Consider the following 16,940-nt stretch of genomic DNA (forward strand, 5'->3'; position numbering starts at 1 on the left):
ACTCGTAATCACCCACCTTGAAGTTCTCCACAATGCGCTGTGGTGTGACAGACTTGGGGATCACAATCACGTTTCTCTGGATATGGAAGCGAAGGAGAACCTGCAGGAAGAGACCACCGAATGAGAGAGAAGACAGGTGGTGTTACCACAGAAGCTGAGTGTGCTCAACAGTGGTTTGCCGTATGTGCAGCCACTTTTATATAGCAGTGTTTCAAGTCATTCCTGTCCTATGGCCCGTGTAGGGCTCCGTGATGAGCAAAAAGGGGAGTGGTGGGTAACCAGAGTGGAGGCCTCCTCCCCAGTCTGGTTTGGAAACAGTTTGTGTATTTTCTTTCTTGCTTGGACTTTCAGTAATTTATACGATGTTGCCATTCTCTGCAACAGAACTTGAGAGGGAAAGCCATACCTGAAGATGGGTCAAGAATCTTTTTTTATGGCCAAGTAAGCAAAAGTAGCTTATATTGCAAGCCATACAAGGAACAATCTGCATTTTTTGGGAACAATCACAGGAATGCCACAACTTGTAGAGAATGGGTTTACATTTGATTTCCTCCTCAGGCGTAATTTTTGTTAATGACAGAGTTATGGGAAGCAGTACACACCGTCCAGCATCCACCTACCTGTGCTGCTGTTTTGTTGTGCTTGGCTGCAATCTCTTTAATCCTGGGGTCATCCAGAGGTAAAGAATGCTCTAGCTTAACCCTAAGCAATTATAAGAATGTCAGTGGCAAGAAACCTCCACAGGAGCAGCCAGTGTAGCAATAGATATCTCTGTATCACGATGAACGATTGATGGAGTTGTAGTAGCAATAGTTCCTGCAAAATTCCTGCCAGCTCCCTTGCAAAACTTCAGATATTCTTACTGTGGTCTGTCAGGAGAGCCCAAAGGACTATATGCTGTCACAGCAATCCCTTTGGATTGACAGTAGTTGATCAGCTTCTCCTGGGTCAGGTATGGATGGCATTCAATCTGGAAACACAAGAGGATGCAGAGGATGATGGTGGCAGAACCACTGAGATATTGCTGTGTGTCAACAATAGTCACCAAATGCAGTAGGAGCTGCCTTTTGGAAAATGGACTCATGTCTTGGGTGATAATATGCATCTGTCATTTTCTCTTAAAAACCTATTATTGTGTAAAGTTTTTACACAGTTAGTCTGCAGGGGTTTCATCTAACTCAGCTCCGTTTTCTTTATCCTTCCGGAAATATTTCATGAGGAAATACAACCGCCTTTCTGTACTGCAGTCCATCAAGGTGCAACAAGTTGTGAATATGTCAGTGCTTTTTGTATGCAGAAATACACAAGAGCTGGATTCAGGATAAATGCCTTCTTCACACTGATGTCCTTTTCCATATCCCCATTCAACAGATCAGGTCTTCACGGTCAATGAACGCATTTATAAGTGGGGTCACTTATCATCTTACCTGGTTGTTTGCAGGCTTGTATTTCAGTCCTGGCTTGCACAGCGCGCGTCTATTGGGAGGAACTATGTTAGCACCGGCATTACCATTCTCAGAAACAAGGAATTACCTCTTGGGGTAGGAACTGCCAGAAGCAATCAGATTTTGTACTGGAGCGGTGCCAGGGTGAGTTGGTGGCATCAACAGCATGTGCTCTGCAGGTCTGTGAAAGCTTGGCAAGTTCAGCTGTTTGGACAGTAACAAGGCTTCTTCAGTAAGAGGACAAAACACCAGAGTGCTCTTTTTTTCCTGAGCCTGACTTTTTTGGGGAGAGGCTTCAAAGAATTACGTACCTGTGGCAGGGCTCATGTGATGACAACTCGAGTAGAATAGTTCCAGTTGGAAGGGTCCTACAAAGAACACTGAGTCCAATTGCCAGACTGTTTCAGGTACGTCAAGGCTAACCCTGAATTGGTGGAAAAACAAAAATGAGAACACCACCTTACAGAAAGTAATCGTCTCTGATTTATTTATTTCCCAAGAGCAGTGCTCCAGAACTGGAGGCCCACCTCCATCCACTTCTCCATAGCCCCTCTCTCACACAGGCCCAGTCCCACAGCCAGGCAGAGCAGAAGCAAGCCATCTCTGCGCCAGGGAGCTCTGCAGTACGAGTGCTTTTCTGTCAAGCTGTTACCTTCCAGGTGCCCAGCCCCAGGATGGGCATCTTGGCTCCAGTGTTCAGCTGCATGTAGGTCGCCATGGCTCCTCATGCTGCTCCTCAGGCTGGCTCTGCTGTGGCCCAGCCTGCTTAATCCTGATGGTGCTGCCCCTGGGCGGGGGGAGGATGGTGGAGCATTAATGTGTGTTGGAGTTCTCACGTGTCCAGCAACAAGGCTGCATTTTAATCTCAGTTCACACAAGTTCATGTGTAATCTGAAATTAATAGTGACAAAAGTTTGTCAACACAGGGTGTGCTGCGGCACAACCCATGAACTTTTCTGCTCAGTCTGTTCTTTTCTAAAAGGGGGGTTGAGGGTAGCTGTCCCTAGCAGGTCTGTGCTTGTGCAGGGTCTTGCCCCTGTGCACAGCTGCAGGCACGTGCCTTGGTAGTGATTGGCAACACGCTTCTGAAGTTTGCCCTGTTGGTTACCTCCTGTTTGAGTTACAGTGGCACTTTGTCCCATGACTCGGCATTAATAAAGCCAGAGGTTGAACTATAAAGATTCAGCAAACTGGAGCCCTATGGCGTGGTGTGAAACAGCTCACAGAGCAGTCCTGTGCTGGTGCGGATGAGCGATGAGTGACACATGGAGTGGCAATAGAGAGGAAGAAGTCATTCTCTTGACCAGTGGTGATTTTATCTGTACTTCAGAGAGAGGGAAGCCAGACCCAGAGCTAGCATTGCTGCTGAATTCCCGCAGAGCGTGTGTGGTGAAGGTGGGAAGTTAAAGTAGGTCCTCAGTTTTTTCAGAATCTTAAGAGGACCGTCTTTCTTCTTGTTTACTGTGGAGTTCCCTCTTTGTTGTTTTCACTTCTAATTATTTCCAGTTATTAGTACAGGCTAGAGAACATTCTTCTGCAAAAAAAGAGCACAGAACTCATACGATTGAGTGAAGGGTGTATTTTAGTGTTTGTACACAGTGTGTGATCCTGTGCAGAGAGGTGGACATCCAAGAAGCAGCAACCGCGTTGTGACAGTGCCATAGCATAAAGAGCTTGAGGTGATATGTTTTGGCTTCCCAGGCAGCCCCAGTGAATCTGGTTCTGAGGCTATGGGAAGGAGCACACACACAAAGAGAGGAATGTGAGGAGAGTTTTTGGGATATAAGCTTGTAGCTGTCCAGAAGATAAGGTATTTAACCTAGCAGAACTAGGTGATGTTGTCATTTTTTGAGCTACACCAAATAGATGTTTTGGTGACAAAAAGAGTTGCAACATACCAGCAAGAGGGTAACTGAAGGGATATGAGAGAGGAAGAGAGCGTCAGTAAAACTGTGAGCAGGCAGCAGACTTGGAGGTACTACTATAAGATGTGTTGACATCAGAGAAATTTAAAATAAGTACATGATATTTAGGCTCATTGTTCAGTCAATAGGGTGAAAATGTGATGCTCTTTTAAGTTATCAAGAGATGCTTAGTCTCCCAAGAGTTTGAAGGAAACGAGCTGTCACTTAGAAGACCATCTCAGATTCTCCATTTTTTGTGTAAGGTGGGAAAGAGTGTTTCACAGTGTTGCTATATTTGCAAACAAGGGTTGCAAATAAATATAATAATAAAATATAAAAAATAATAAAATAAATAAACACGGTGAGAGCATCATGAACTTTCCTTGTCTGCTTTGCAATCAAAATTTTCCACAAAGTGGCATTTGGAGTACATGGAGTGTCCACTTTGTTCTCCCTCTTTTCATACCCTTTAGCAGCTTTATTCAGATCTTCATAATTCCTGAGAGCAATGCAACTGGGTTCACAATTATTGGCTTACTTATCAGCTTACTTGGTTGTTTGCAGGGTTATAATTCAGTCCTGGCTTGTTTTGGATTCTTTCATTCTGCTTGCAGTTAATGCTGGAAGTTCCAATGGCTTTTACCAGACCAGCATCTACCAGCTCTTCCATGGTCTAGCAGAATGCAATGAAGTCACTATTCATGATGCAAGACAAGGCCTGAATGCATTCTTGTTGATATTCCTTGTTTCCCTTCATGAAAATGGAGAAGGAACTGGTGAGCTTGCCCAATTTTATCATCTTGTGGAAAGGTGAGTAGTGATAATTTTTGCACTGTTTCTGACATTGTGTCCATCTCAAAATCTCCTTTATTTTGAGTGGAGAAATTCACACTTCATTACACAAAGAAAGAAAAACCACCGATCTAGTATTTCTGAGTATTTACTAGTATTGCTACTAGTATTGCTAGTATTTAGCAATAGCTATCAGTATATTAGTTTAAGGACCAATGTATTAGTTTAGCAAAAGGAATCAATGAGTGCTAGTTGTAAAACTTTCCATTTCAGCTTGCTTGGTGTGTGAACAGTCTTGCTTTCTCTTAATTCTGCTTCACATGAAGCCCTGGAGTCATTAATAGGCTACTTATGTTTGCATTAACTAGGTGCAAGGATGTTTTCCTTGAAGTTTCACCTATATTATTTTGAAAGTTATAGCCTAACGAGGCATGGAAATTTGCCAAATTGGGGGAAAAAAAGCTAGAAGTCAACCAAAAGTCTCAGTGATGAAGCTCATGGTAGAAAAATGGGGAAAAAGTAAGTGGGCATGTAACCACCTTAGATGCTACTGTGTGTGGCCAGAGGGACTTTAGCATATACTAATGAGATCTTGGAAAAGAATAAATATGTTCCCCCAAGTAATGCTCATGTGTGTCATTTAAATGTAGAACCCAAACTCTGAGAGCACGCACTTGTTTGTGAAGTTGCTTGGAATGTATCATGAGGAATAAAGGAAAGATGCTTCCTAACACCACATTGGAGTTAGGATGACATCTTGTGTTACCCAGCCCTCCATGACTTTATTGTTTCCCTTCCCCTGTGCTAATGCTCAAAGAAAGAAAGAAGGGTAAATTTATAGGGATTTCATTTAATTTCTAAACAAAAACGATTCAACCCATCATTCCTGCCCTAACATTTCATCCAGTTCATCCAATTTCAAGCTTTAAAGTTACTTGTATTTAAAAAATGGGAGAATTCACATGCAATGGTGGATGTCTGTTAATTCTTGTGGATTAGCCTCTGGTTTGCATTGATGCAAGACTGAAGGCACTTGCTGAATAGTGGTTCAAGAGTTCAAACTGTCCTTGTTTTCCACTGAGCAGTTCTGCTAGATACTTCAGTAATCCTCCTCTCTTCTGATAAGCAGAAAATTATTACATCGCACAATTTATTCTACTGAATACATCTTCCAAAGAATAAACTCAGACAAAATCAATGGAATAAGTGCCCTCTGACTTCACTGGCAGCAACAAGGCAGATGCAGTAAGAAAGCTAGATATAGAGCTCAAAGCTAGGGGAGAGGCATAGGAAACACCAGGGGTCTAGAGAAGGCCCGGTTACAAACAGCATCAGTATTCTGCATGGAAAGGGTACTCCTTGTGTGTTCTGGCCCTGAAAGAAATCAAAAAGAGAAAGTACTTTTAATGACTAAAGCATGTGTTAGATCGAGGTGTGTTCAGTGCATGGAGGAACCACAAAAGGGGGATTTTAAGGAGCCTTGGGCAACCTGATGTAGTGGTTGGCATCCCAGCCAATAGCAAGGGACTTGGAAGTGGGTGATCTTTAAGGTCCCTCCCAACCCAAGCCATTCTTTGAGTCTGTGATTCTGTGACTTTGTGACTCCATGATCTGAATTGTGTAAGTGCCAGAAGAATGTGTGAAGATATGCATCCCAATTTTTCTAATGTGGAGAAAGGCAAAATGATCCATGAGAACCCATCTTCTGTACTTGAAGTATGAATTGAAAATGAGTTTGTGGTCTGCTGTTTCTATTCTTTGGTTTCAAAATGAGTATATTTACTTGTCTGTTGGAGAAGTATTTTTGGACAAACCTTCTATTACTTGAATTAGTAAATTTTGTCAATTGAATTTCATGCTACCTAGCAGCTCTGACAGAAACCACACTGTGAAGATAATTCAAGAGGTAAGAATTGAAAGTAAAGAATCGATGTCACTTACTGGCTGACTACACCCATCCTCCAGTGCGTTTTGAAGCTGAGAAGAGTTGCCATCTCTTCTTTAGTCAATTCAAAGTCAAAGACCTAACAAGGGAAAATACTGGAAATCACCTCTTTGAAAGAAATGGAGTAGTGTGAGGAAGAGAGACAGCAGATCCATTTTATGTCATGGACTGCTGACTTAAGAGAGAGAGGACTGCATTTTTAATGAACACAAGAACCTCTTTATGAGCACTGTATATTCTATGTCAGGTTTATCTGCTGTGTTACTGATCTTGGCCTCCAAGCCTGCTCAGAATAATCCTTTAGTAGAGGTAAGCCTGCAGATAGAAGAAGTCCTTTGTTCTTTTCTGAGAAGGGCTTGGGAAGGCTGAGGAAGGATCCCTGTTTGCTCTGCAGGGAGAATTGATGCCAGCTTACTCGTAATCACCCACCTTGAAGTTCTCCACAATGCGCTGTGGTGTGACAGACTTGGGGATCACAATCACGTTTCTCTGGATATGGAAGCGAAGGAGAACCTGCAGGAAGAGACCACCGAATGAGAGAGAAGACAGGTGGAGGTGTTGCCATAGAAACTGAGTGTGTTTAACAGCAGTTTGCCTGTGCTGCAGCCACTTTTGTAGAGATGCCTTTCAAGTCATTCCTGTTCTGTGGCCTGTATAGCGCTTCCTGAAGAGCAAAGGGCTAAGCGGTGGATCCCCACATTGGAGACTTCCTCTCCGGTCTGGTTTTGGGACATTCAGTTATTTTCTTCCTTACATGGACTGTCAGTAATTTAAGAAAACTTCACAATGATTTCAAACTAAAAGAGTGAGCAATTTTGATTGGGTATAAGGAGAATTTTTTTTTTTTACAGTGAGGGTATTGAAGCACTGGAAGTGGTTGCCCAGAGGCATGGTATATTCCTGGTCCTTGGAGGCATTCACGATCAGGCTGGCCCAGGCTGACCTAGCTGAAGATGTCTCTGTTCAGTGCAGGGGTTGGACTAAATGACCTACAAGAGTCTCTTCCAACACAAACGATTCTACAATTCTGCAATTCATTTTCTGTAACAGGACTTGTGGGGAGAAAGGATGCCTGCAGATGGAACAATAATCTTTTCTTGGTTGATGGCAGAAGAAACAATTGCCATATTGCAGGACATACAAGGAACAATCTGCATTGTTAGGGAAAAATCAGAGGAATGCTACAGCTTGCAGAGAATGGATTTAGGTTTTATCTGCTTCTCGGGTGTAATCTTTTTAACGACTGTGTTACAGGAAGCAGTACCCACCATCCAGCTCCCACATACCTGTGCTGCTGTTTTGTTGTGCTTGGCTGCAATCTCTTTAATCTTGGGGTCATCTAGAAGAGAAGGATCCTCTGGCTTAGCACTACACAGAGAACAGAAGATCAATGGCAAGAAACCTCCATAGGAACAGCCAGCATTGCAACAGATCTGCATCATGCTAATGGATAATGATTACTGGAGTTCTAGAAGGAGTAGTTCAAGCAGAATTGCAAAATGCCAGTGATCTTACTGTGGTCTGTCAGGAGAGCCAAAGGGACTGTATGCTGTCACAGCAATCCCTTTGGATTGACAGTAGTTGATCAGCTTCTCCTGGGTCAGGTATGGATGGCATTCAATCTGGAAACACAAGAGGATGCAGAGGATGATGGTGGCAGAACCACTGAGATATTGCTGTGTGCCAGTAGTTAACAATGCAAGCAGTTAGAATCTGCCTTTTGCACAAACGGAGTAATGTCTTGGATGACGTCCTTCATTTTCCCTTGAAAACCTATTATCGTGTAAAGTTTTTAGACAGTTAGTCTGCAGAGGTTTAACTTAGCCGTGTCTTCTTTATCCTTCCAGAAAGAATGTTTCTGGAAGAACTACGTCTGCATTTGCAAACAGTGGTCCATCTGAGTGAGAGACAAATGATGAATATGTCAGTGCTTTTTGTATGCAGAAATACACAAGAGCTGGATTCAGGATAAATGCCTTCTTCACACTGATGTGCTTTTCCATATCCCCATTCAACAGATCAGGTCTTCACGGTCAACGAACGCATTTATAAGTGGGGTCACTTATCATCTTACCTGGTTGTTTGCAGGCTTGTATTTCAGTCCTGGCTTGTTCAAGATTCTTTCAATCTGCTCGTGGTTGAAGTTGGAGATGCCAATGGCTTTTACCAGGCCAGCATCCACCAGCTCTTCCATGGCCTAGCAGAAAGAGGAACAAATTCAACACCCGGTATCGAAGATGGATCTTGAAGATGCTCTTCTGTGGCACGGTTCCCTGTTTTCAAGAGAAGCACAAATTAACTATACAGATCTGCAATGCTTGCTGAAGAAATGTGGGTGCAAGCTGCTCCAAGCTCATAGTCTAACTCCTTGACACTGTGAAAAATGCATGAGGAAAAGGACAGTGATACTCAACAATTTGCTGCTGTACAAGCACTGAAGGGTTGTGCCCCTGGCTGTAGGTAATATCACAACCTGTTATGTCTTTACTCCTGCAAAATGTGTTTGAGCAGTACAAGAACTGCCTGAGGACTTGTGGTGCATTGGACAGTTGATATGGTCAAGTGGAGAACTTCTTCCATCTTCTGCAAGGTCTGCAGCTTCCCTGAAAGAGATTTTGGCTCTCACTGTGATTTAGGCATGCAGGGATCCGCAGTGTGGAAGTAATGACTAAGCATGCATCCATCTACCTCGTATTTCCTTGATTTCCTCCCAAGTAAATGTACATGTGTGAAAGGACATTTCTGAGAGTGTTGAATGCAATGAAAGTGTGGAAAGGACTGTAAAAGACAGAGAAAAGTGGACTGTTTCTGTGGTTGAACTTACCTCCCATGTTTGTAGAAGGTCAGTGTTACTGGGTATAACCATGCCGTTCTCATCTGTGGGAAACAGATCCTCTCCTGCCTGTGAGTGTGGAATAAAAATGTTTGTAACATTCCCTTTAGGGAAGTTAGATTTGTAAGTTAACCAAAGAGGAGCATAGGAAGCTAAGATGGAATTAAAACAAATCCACACACTTTAATACTCATCATAAGATAGTGAAATCTTGAACCGTATTATCCTTTTAATTCAGGCAGGATCAGTGCATCCTGGCCATCCATTAGATCTTTCTCTCCCATTATCAAGAGGACAGAAAACACCATGCATGAAGTGCGCTTGTGGGCACAATTCCAGAGCCTGGCTCACATGGCCAGAGCAGAACAGAATGACAGCTCCAAAGAGATGTGGTATTTCAGGACAGGACAGCAGTGGTGCTGAAAGCATAGCTGGCAGCTCTGAAGATTTCACCCAAGAAAGCAAGTAAACAGAATTGCCATTACTGTACCTTGAAGCCTGAAGGCCAGTGGATAAGATAGAGATCCAGGTAATCCAGTTTCAGATCGGCAAGAGTTTTCTGGCAGGCTCCCTTCACGAGATGTTTTTCATGAAATGTGGACCACAGCTGGAGACAAAAAGCCAAGCCACAGTGTGATTTCCTGGGTTAAAGCTTTGTGTGCTGTTTCATAGATGCCAGGAATGCTCCATCTTCTTTGGAAAGCCATGGGGAATAAAGGCATCTGACACTGCCCAGAACCTCATGTTCCCCGTGCAGCAGACGAGTGTGAGCCCCACTGCTGGGGCAAGAACTGTGGTGCTCCAAGGCACTACTGCTGCAATGTTTGCCAGCTCTGGTGTGCTTTGGCATCACGAGAGTGCCATCAGCACACCGGTAGTGCCTCTGTACCAACCCACTACCACATGTGATCTCAGAGCAGTTTGTTTCTGATTTCTAGCTTTCTTCTGCCTACGTGGCCCTCCATCTCTTTTCCTGCTCCCCTTCCCCCTTGCCCATGCTGTACAGGTGGACTCTGAGCTCCAGCAGAGGCCTGAGGTGCAGGGCCACTGCCTTCCTCATGAGCTGAAGCAATGAGCTCGAATCAGGAATGACAAGAAGGATGTTAGGAATCGCTTTGTCCTTCGGTGTAAAACTTGACTCTAAGCTACCTACTCCGCAAACAGCATAGGCAGAGCATTTCCCATCCCCTGCTCTGGGACGAAAAGACATCAGATGTTTACCTTACTGACAATGAAGAGGTCCTCTCGTTTCACAACGCCTTCCTTGATTTTCTGCTGGATCCCATCCCCAACCTCCCTCTCATTCCGGTACACATAGGCACCATCGAAGTGGCGATACCCAGCATCGATTGCAGCCATCACTGCAGCTGTCACTTGTCCTGGTGGGGACTGAAAACAACAACAATTTCTTAAAAAGCTCAGATCACTGCAGTTTGAATACCTGTTTCCTAGCAAAAGAAGAATGGGAAAGCTACCTTATAGAAAGTAACCCTCCCTGATGTTATTTTTTTTGCAAGATCGGTGCTCTGAAACTCAAATCCCTCCTCCTGCCATTACTCTGTAGCTCCTCTCTCACACAGGCTCAGTCCCGCAGCCAGGCAGAGCAGAAGCAAGCCATGTCGGTGCCAGGGAGCTCTGCAGTACGAGTGCTTTTCTGTCAAGCTGTTACCTTCCAGGTGCCCAGCCCCAGGATGGGCATCTTGGCTCCAGTGTTCAGCTGCACGTAGGTCGCCATGGCTCCTCACGCTGCAGGCTGGCTGTGCTGTGGCCACTTCCTGCCCAGCCTGTTTAATAGTGGCTGTGCTGCCCCTGAGCGGGGGGAGGATGGTGGAGCTGCGCTTGCGCTCTGAGCTCTCACGTGTCCAGCAACACTGCTGTGTTTTATTCTCAACTGTCAAGAGTTAATGTGCAAGCTGAAATCATTCCAGAATTATGGAAGTGATTGTCAGCAGAAGTAATTGCTGTGCACACCCCATAAACTTTGACTCCCAGTCCATTTCTTTATCATAAGGAGAGCTGAGTGTTGCTGTTCTCTGGTTTGGTTTGTGCTTGTTACATGCAGCCCAAGGGAATATTTGCTCCTATTTGCTCCATCAGAGAGTTCTCTTCCTGGATTTCAGATGACATTTCTACCCAGAATTCTCAATAGAATGGCATTTGGAGTATGTGGAGTGTCCACTTTGTTCTCCCTCTTTCCAACAGGGAAAGAACAGGGATCCTTCCTCAGCTTCCTCAACCCTACTTCCTTCCTGCTCCTCTGCACGGTTGCTGGAATGTATCTTGGTGAAGATTGACAACACACTTCGAAGTTTGCCCTTTTTGTTACTGCCTGTTTGAGTTAGTGGCAGTTGACCTGAGGTTGCCTTAACATGACTCAGCAAACTGGAGTTCCAAGCCATGGCAGGATACTGCTCACAGAGCCACTGCATGCTTCTGCCCTCATTGTTGTGGGGCTTGGCTGGATGCAGCGCCCACCCCTCTCCCCAGAGCCTGAAGCCCCACTGGTGACCTAAGTTGACCTGGCAGAGCCCTGTATCCCTGCCTGCAGGTGTAGATGAATGGTGAGAGAAACTTGGAGAACCTCTACAAATGCAGACATGCACATGGGTGAGAGGTGGTTTAATGTACAAGTCTGAGTGGGAATTGAGGCACTGATCAAACATGGCTGCTGATGTTCATGCTGGGCATGCATAGTAAAGCTTAGAAGTCAAAGTAGGTCCCCAGTTTTTTCAGTCTTGAGAGGACCATCTTTCTTGTAAACTGTGCAGAAAACTGCTTGTACTTCTCACTTGTCATTCTTCCCACTTTATTGGTACAGACTACAGGCATGTGGCCAGTGAAAAAAAGGTGACAAGCAGCAACATGATGTAGATGTCATTTAATTGGTATCACAGAGTAATGCATCCTTTTGCACAAAAGTAGCTTAGAACCCAGGTGATGGAATGAAGAGTATATTTTAATATTTGAACACACGGGGGCAGAGTTAAACCTGTGTGTGACAACATCTCTGCCGTGGAATTTCCTCACCAATCTCTTAGTAAATTGAATTGTGTATTGTATTATGTAGAGTTTATAGTGTTCAAAAGGTGAAAATCTTTCTTCCTACTTTTAACCTAGCAGAACTAGGTGAAGCTGTCATTTTTCATGCTGCACCAAACGAGGTGTTTTGGTGACACCAAGATTGTAACTTGCAAACAAGAGGATAACTGAAGATGTGTGAGAGAGGAAAAGGGAATCAATAAAACTTTGAGACAGCAGTGAGCAAAGTCCTGGAAGCTCTGTAGGAGATGCTGGCAGCAGAGCGAGGCAAAACAAGGCATGTTCACTGTAATCCCCAAGTGTAATATGCTTACATTTTCTTCTCAGTCTCGTCAACATATAAATCTTTGCTGCTTCATTATCTTGATACAAATGTCTTTTTATGGACACATATCACTTGAAGTCCATTGTATACTGCTTTAAGTTCAATGTATTCCTACCTACGTCAGTTGTAAATATAGAAAGCACTCTCCAGTAAAATGATCTCTTTCCTCCCATAGAGTTAGCATTAATTTTATAGCATCAGTTCTTGAAAAATTTTAATTAAGCTGCAATTTCCTTGTGCAGGGTAGGACTGGTTTCTTTGGAAGCCAGGCATGTCAACGTCTTGCACGTCTTCTCTGAAACTCCTAAAGAGTAACCTCCTGAGAATAGATTGGAGAGGTGGATTAATGCAAGACTGGCAGATTCTTTGCTGGATTTTCTTTAGGTCACAGCCAGCGAAAAGAGCAGGTGCTGAAGCAACAGCAGAGCCATATATTCTCAGTCATTTTTGTGGAAGAGTGGGCTTTGTAGCAGAGAATGTAAGCAACTGAAATCAAAGAAGAAGGACACCATGGCTGGCCTCCAACCCAGCTCATGGGTTGTGCATACTGAAAATTTGATCATTCCAGATGTATGTAACTGTCCAGTAAGTGTTTGTGGGTATGCATGGTCATCAAAGGAACAAGATTTTCCTCTCTCATGTACACAGACAGGTATTCCAAAAGCTCATCACTACTGAGAATAGTGTGCTGTTTTCTTTGCCACGTGGAGGGTATTGTTCTCATTGAAAGATGTTTTTGTACTCCTTTTCATGTTTTAGCAATTGGCTGTGTCTAGTTTTGACAAGAAAAGGAATGCTTAGAATGCCTTAAGAGTGTAGGAAGTTATGTTTTCCATTTGTGAAATGCGAAAGTGTTGAAAATATTTTCCTCATGTTTGATAAACAAAATAAAATGAAGCACTTGGTAAACACAAAAGTTTTATCTTGATCAGGGACAATATGAAAAATATCACTGTGTAATCTGTGCAGTGAGAGCTGAAAGGAAATTGCTTTATAAGCTGAACTCACTGATAACGGGGGAGCCCAACTGTTTTAACTGTTACTCAGGTTTTGTGAATGCAGCTGGACCCATGAGTGATATGAACCTTTAGTGGAGCTTGTGAGCTTGTCATGTCCCGGACCAGAATGTCTGTAACTTGAAGAGCTGAGCAGAGGTGTGGCCACATGTGGATTGATGCAGAAGCTGGGTACATTAATTTGGCCTGGACGTGCTTCCAGCTGTCCTAATGAACTAGATGTAACCCAGCAGCCAGAGGAACTGACTTCTCTGTGTCTAAAGTTTATGAGAACCTATATATTGAAAAGGTTATGAGGCGCTGGTCTGATAGCACAGACCTCATTTTGCAGTATCCTTCTGGAGGTACTAAAGCAACAACAACAAACAGAGATAACAGCTCCTGATCAGATACATGCTACTTCTGCAAATGCCTTTTTAGAAAGGGCAGCACCTTATTGCCCATGTGTTATTCTCACAGGTCCACTGGGCTGAGCTCAGTAATTTATTTGGTACATTGTAGATGTGCTCTTGCACAGAAAAGGTAGAGGTGGCAGCACTTAACATTTAAATAAGAATTAGACCTATTCAAAGTCAAATGCTAGCTAGTACCTGTTGTTTTTGGGAAGCAGAAAAGTTTGTCTTTTTTTCTAATACAAAAGGGAGATGCTGAAATACAGGTAAACCTATTTTTTCTTCTGTGAACAGCTAGAACTGATATAAATAGGGAATAGAGTAATTCCAAAGCAAAAAAGAATAAAAACCAGACATTAAATGATTTAAATGAGTAGATTTCCATGTGAGTAAAACAGATATGAGATGAAAATTGGACTTAAGAATTCTGAGGAATTCGTTATCCTGCCTCCCCATCCAAGTGTGATTTGTTTGCATGAAAGGCAAGTCTTGGCTGCCTTTCCACTCATGCAGCTTCTTCATTATAGAAATGGAGGGGAAAAAAAAAAAAAAAGGATGAATTAACTTGTGATGTACAGCTGTTAATTTAGGGACTTAACTCCTAAGGTTGCCGGGGAAACAGTCCTGTAGAAGAAAGGCACGATTTTTTTGGCTTGTGTAAGTCAGGGGCAACACCACTGCATTCCGAGAAGTTGTGGTAAGGTAGAACACTGTGACTCAGTTCTGTTCTTTATCCAACCAGGATAAATACACAGAACAGATTTTTTATACAGGAAAGTCTTTTTTTGTTTTGTTTTGTTTTGTTTTGTTTTGCTTTGCTTTTTGTTTTTTGTTCCATTTAAAACCAAACAAAACATCAGACTTTATTGTAAACTGGTGTCTGCAAGAGAGCCTCATACCATGGAAATAAACTTAAAGCAGCACAGGACAAATCTTTGTGATTTTTAGAGTGTTTGTGAGAAAACAGGCATACTAAATACAGATGGAGATAGCTCTCCACAAACACATCAGCAAATTTCAGGCTAACCTACACTGTAACAAGGGAGGAAAAGGTCTTAAGCAGCTCATTAAAGATGAAGCATTATTTTAATAGAAGGACATTAGCACAAGCAAACTTGAACGTGTCTTTTGTGTGCTTGTCGTTCTTGCCATTCTCTAAAATTCTGGACTTGCCATTTTTTTGCTGTTGCTTGTATTTGCTCAGATTCGTACGTGCTGTAACCACACTGTAGTATCAGCACTCTGCAGCCTGTTTTTTAATTAACTTATCGTGTCTTGACTAGACACCACCTGGCTGCTTGCTTTTTTTAGAGGAGCTGCTTTTGAATTATCTCTTCCCAGACGGTTTCTTACTGACGTCTGATGTCTGTAACATTTTGTTTATCGTGGGGGGAAAAAAAGGCAGATTCATCATGAGATTTCCCTTACTTTTGATATTGTTACAGTAAATTAATCTGTACTTGAGCGAGCTTCCTAGATCTTCAGAATATGTTTCTTGGTTGAAAAGTGGGAAAACCGGTTGTCAGAATGAATTGTTATTTTAGAGTTCTTTTGGGATTAGGACTATGGCTGTTAAGGTGGGCTGGATACCTGCATATCTTTGTTTTGGAGTACAAAAGCAAAGTGCTGGGCCATTGCTGGGTCGAGGGAAAGTGGCAGGAATGTCCTCAGCCTTGGGCTCCACACACCTTCCTATAGTGTCTAGGCACCTGCTGTGGCACAATGTTTAGCTAGAGGTGGCTCAGAGCTGTTTCCATTTACTGTTGAATGGTTTTGAAGACATAGAGAAGAAAAGGATTTCCTTGTGTATGTTTTTCCATACGTATGTTTTCAGCTTGCGATAGGCAGAAATGTAATATTTTTTAAGTTTTCAGACAGATTTTTTTTTTCTTTTCAGAAAGTGTTCCAGAGCATATCCAGAAACTTCTTTCTTTCCTCAAAGCAAAACCAATTACTACTTCAGAATAAAATTACCAGTACCTCGCAATAGGGATTATGTAAATAGGTTTTCTCTCTTGTCTTTGGAGTGTGATAACCCCACAGCAGCTTCCCTCTATGTGCTTTGCATACAATGAAATGAAGGCTGTGTTGTGTTTTTCCTCTTTATTTAGTACTTAATGATACAGAAGAGCATTTACATTTACTTAACTGAAGCTATGTTACTGGTGACAAACTCAAGATTACTTTAAATGCTTATACACTCCTCTTTTATTTGAATAGATTTTCCTCCTAAGCAATGGAGTCAAAGTGAAACAAAACAAAACAAATAGAATAGTTTGTCTTCCATATGGATTTATGTTTTTGGTTTAGACTAAATGCGAAACAACTCAGAGGGGTGAAGCTATGTACTTCCTCCATACCCAAACAAGATGAAAGCCTTGCTGTGTTTACAAATGAAAGCATGATTGTATAGGGGACTTTTTAAACAAAAGGTGAAAGAGGCCTTTTGCCGAGGAGCTTAAAGACTAATTGGTGCATGAAGGAAGCCTCACTACTCTGGTTTACCCCCAAGTTTTAGTTAATAACAGGCTTGGTTCAAGATGTGGTTGTGTGATATATTGGCAGTAGGGGTATTGGGGTAGGCGTGTGATGAAAAATTACTGACACACAGATATGTTTGAGCCAAGAAAATGTCGAGAACCACTCGTCTGATGAATGCAAGATGCAGTGAGTGGCAGTAACAAAGAGACAGGTGGAGGACTGGTATGTCCTTACCTGATAACTGCTCTCTGAGCTCTGATGGAGACTTACTGTGCATGTATTACAGACCAGAGCTCCGTGTGTGAGAGATGCATGAAGGAGTTCAGGCAAACAGGACTGTGCTGTTGTCTCAGGGACAACGCAAACAGCTTCCAGTACATTAATGCACGTAGATTTGCATGGGACTCAGCTAAACAAGTGGGTTTACAGATCAGGCTTGGATGAAAACGTATTGATATCTTGTGGACTTGCAGCCTTTCTAAGATTGAAAAAAATGAGGGTGATTGAGAAGGCAGTGACTAAAATGACTCTGGTCATTTAAACCAGAGTAACCATGCCTCAAGCTGAGGCATGAAGGAGAATAGGCAAGGAGTCTGAAGACACAGACGAATATGATGGCTGTGGTATTTAAAGAGAGATATCCCTCCTGGATAGCACTGTCCTGCCAATAGGGAAGTTAACATACGGTGTGTATCTGTCCTTCCTGCAGCTGATTTTGCCATGAAATGATGCTTGTGTTTAGTTTGGAGTGGGGATGGTAGGCAGGGA

The 16,940-nt window shown here is 42.9% G+C and overlaps 1 protein-coding gene across 9 annotated transcripts in view; it reads right to left on the reverse strand.

Moving 5' to 3' along the window:
- The window catches only part of LOC125703061 (aldo-keto reductase family 1 member B1-like), a 29,756-nt gene extending 19,002 nt beyond the window's left edge, over nucleotides 1-10,754 (reverse strand). Inside the window, exons 1-10 of one of the 9 annotated variants that reach the window (XM_048967074.1) lie at nucleotides 10,589-10,749; nucleotides 10,141-10,308; nucleotides 9,410-9,526; nucleotides 8,911-8,988; nucleotides 8,161-8,283; nucleotides 7,602-7,708; nucleotides 7,373-7,454; nucleotides 6,516-6,599; nucleotides 6,083-6,165; nucleotides 4,984-5,515 (exon numbers count right to left, since the gene is read on the reverse strand). In XM_048967074.1, the coding sequence (XP_048823031.1) occupies nucleotides 5,473-5,515; nucleotides 6,083-6,165; nucleotides 6,516-6,599; nucleotides 7,373-7,454; nucleotides 7,602-7,708; nucleotides 8,161-8,283; nucleotides 8,911-8,988; nucleotides 9,410-9,526; nucleotides 10,141-10,308; nucleotides 10,589-10,654 (951 nt within the window). In that variant the 5' untranslated portion in view covers nucleotides 10,655-10,749 and the 3' untranslated portion in view covers nucleotides 4,984-5,472. Of the gene's footprint in view, nucleotides 1-1,533; nucleotides 1,650-1,756; nucleotides 1,863-2,097; nucleotides 2,463-4,983; nucleotides 5,516-6,082; nucleotides 6,166-6,515; nucleotides 6,600-7,372; nucleotides 7,455-7,601; nucleotides 7,709-8,160; nucleotides 8,284-8,910; nucleotides 8,989-9,409; nucleotides 9,527-10,140; nucleotides 10,309-10,588 lie in introns of those variants that run through there. The other 8 variants (XM_048967101.1, XM_048967118.1, XM_048967063.1 and 5 more) reach the window with 8 other exon arrangements.
- Nucleotides 10,755-16,940: the final 6,186 nt, after the last annotated feature.

Source organism: Lagopus muta, chromosome 1 (genome assembly GCF_023343835.1).
Source record: "Lagopus muta isolate bLagMut1 chromosome 1, bLagMut1 primary, whole genome shotgun sequence".
Taxonomy (NCBI): Eukaryota; Metazoa; Chordata; class Aves; order Galliformes; family Phasianidae; genus Lagopus; species Lagopus muta.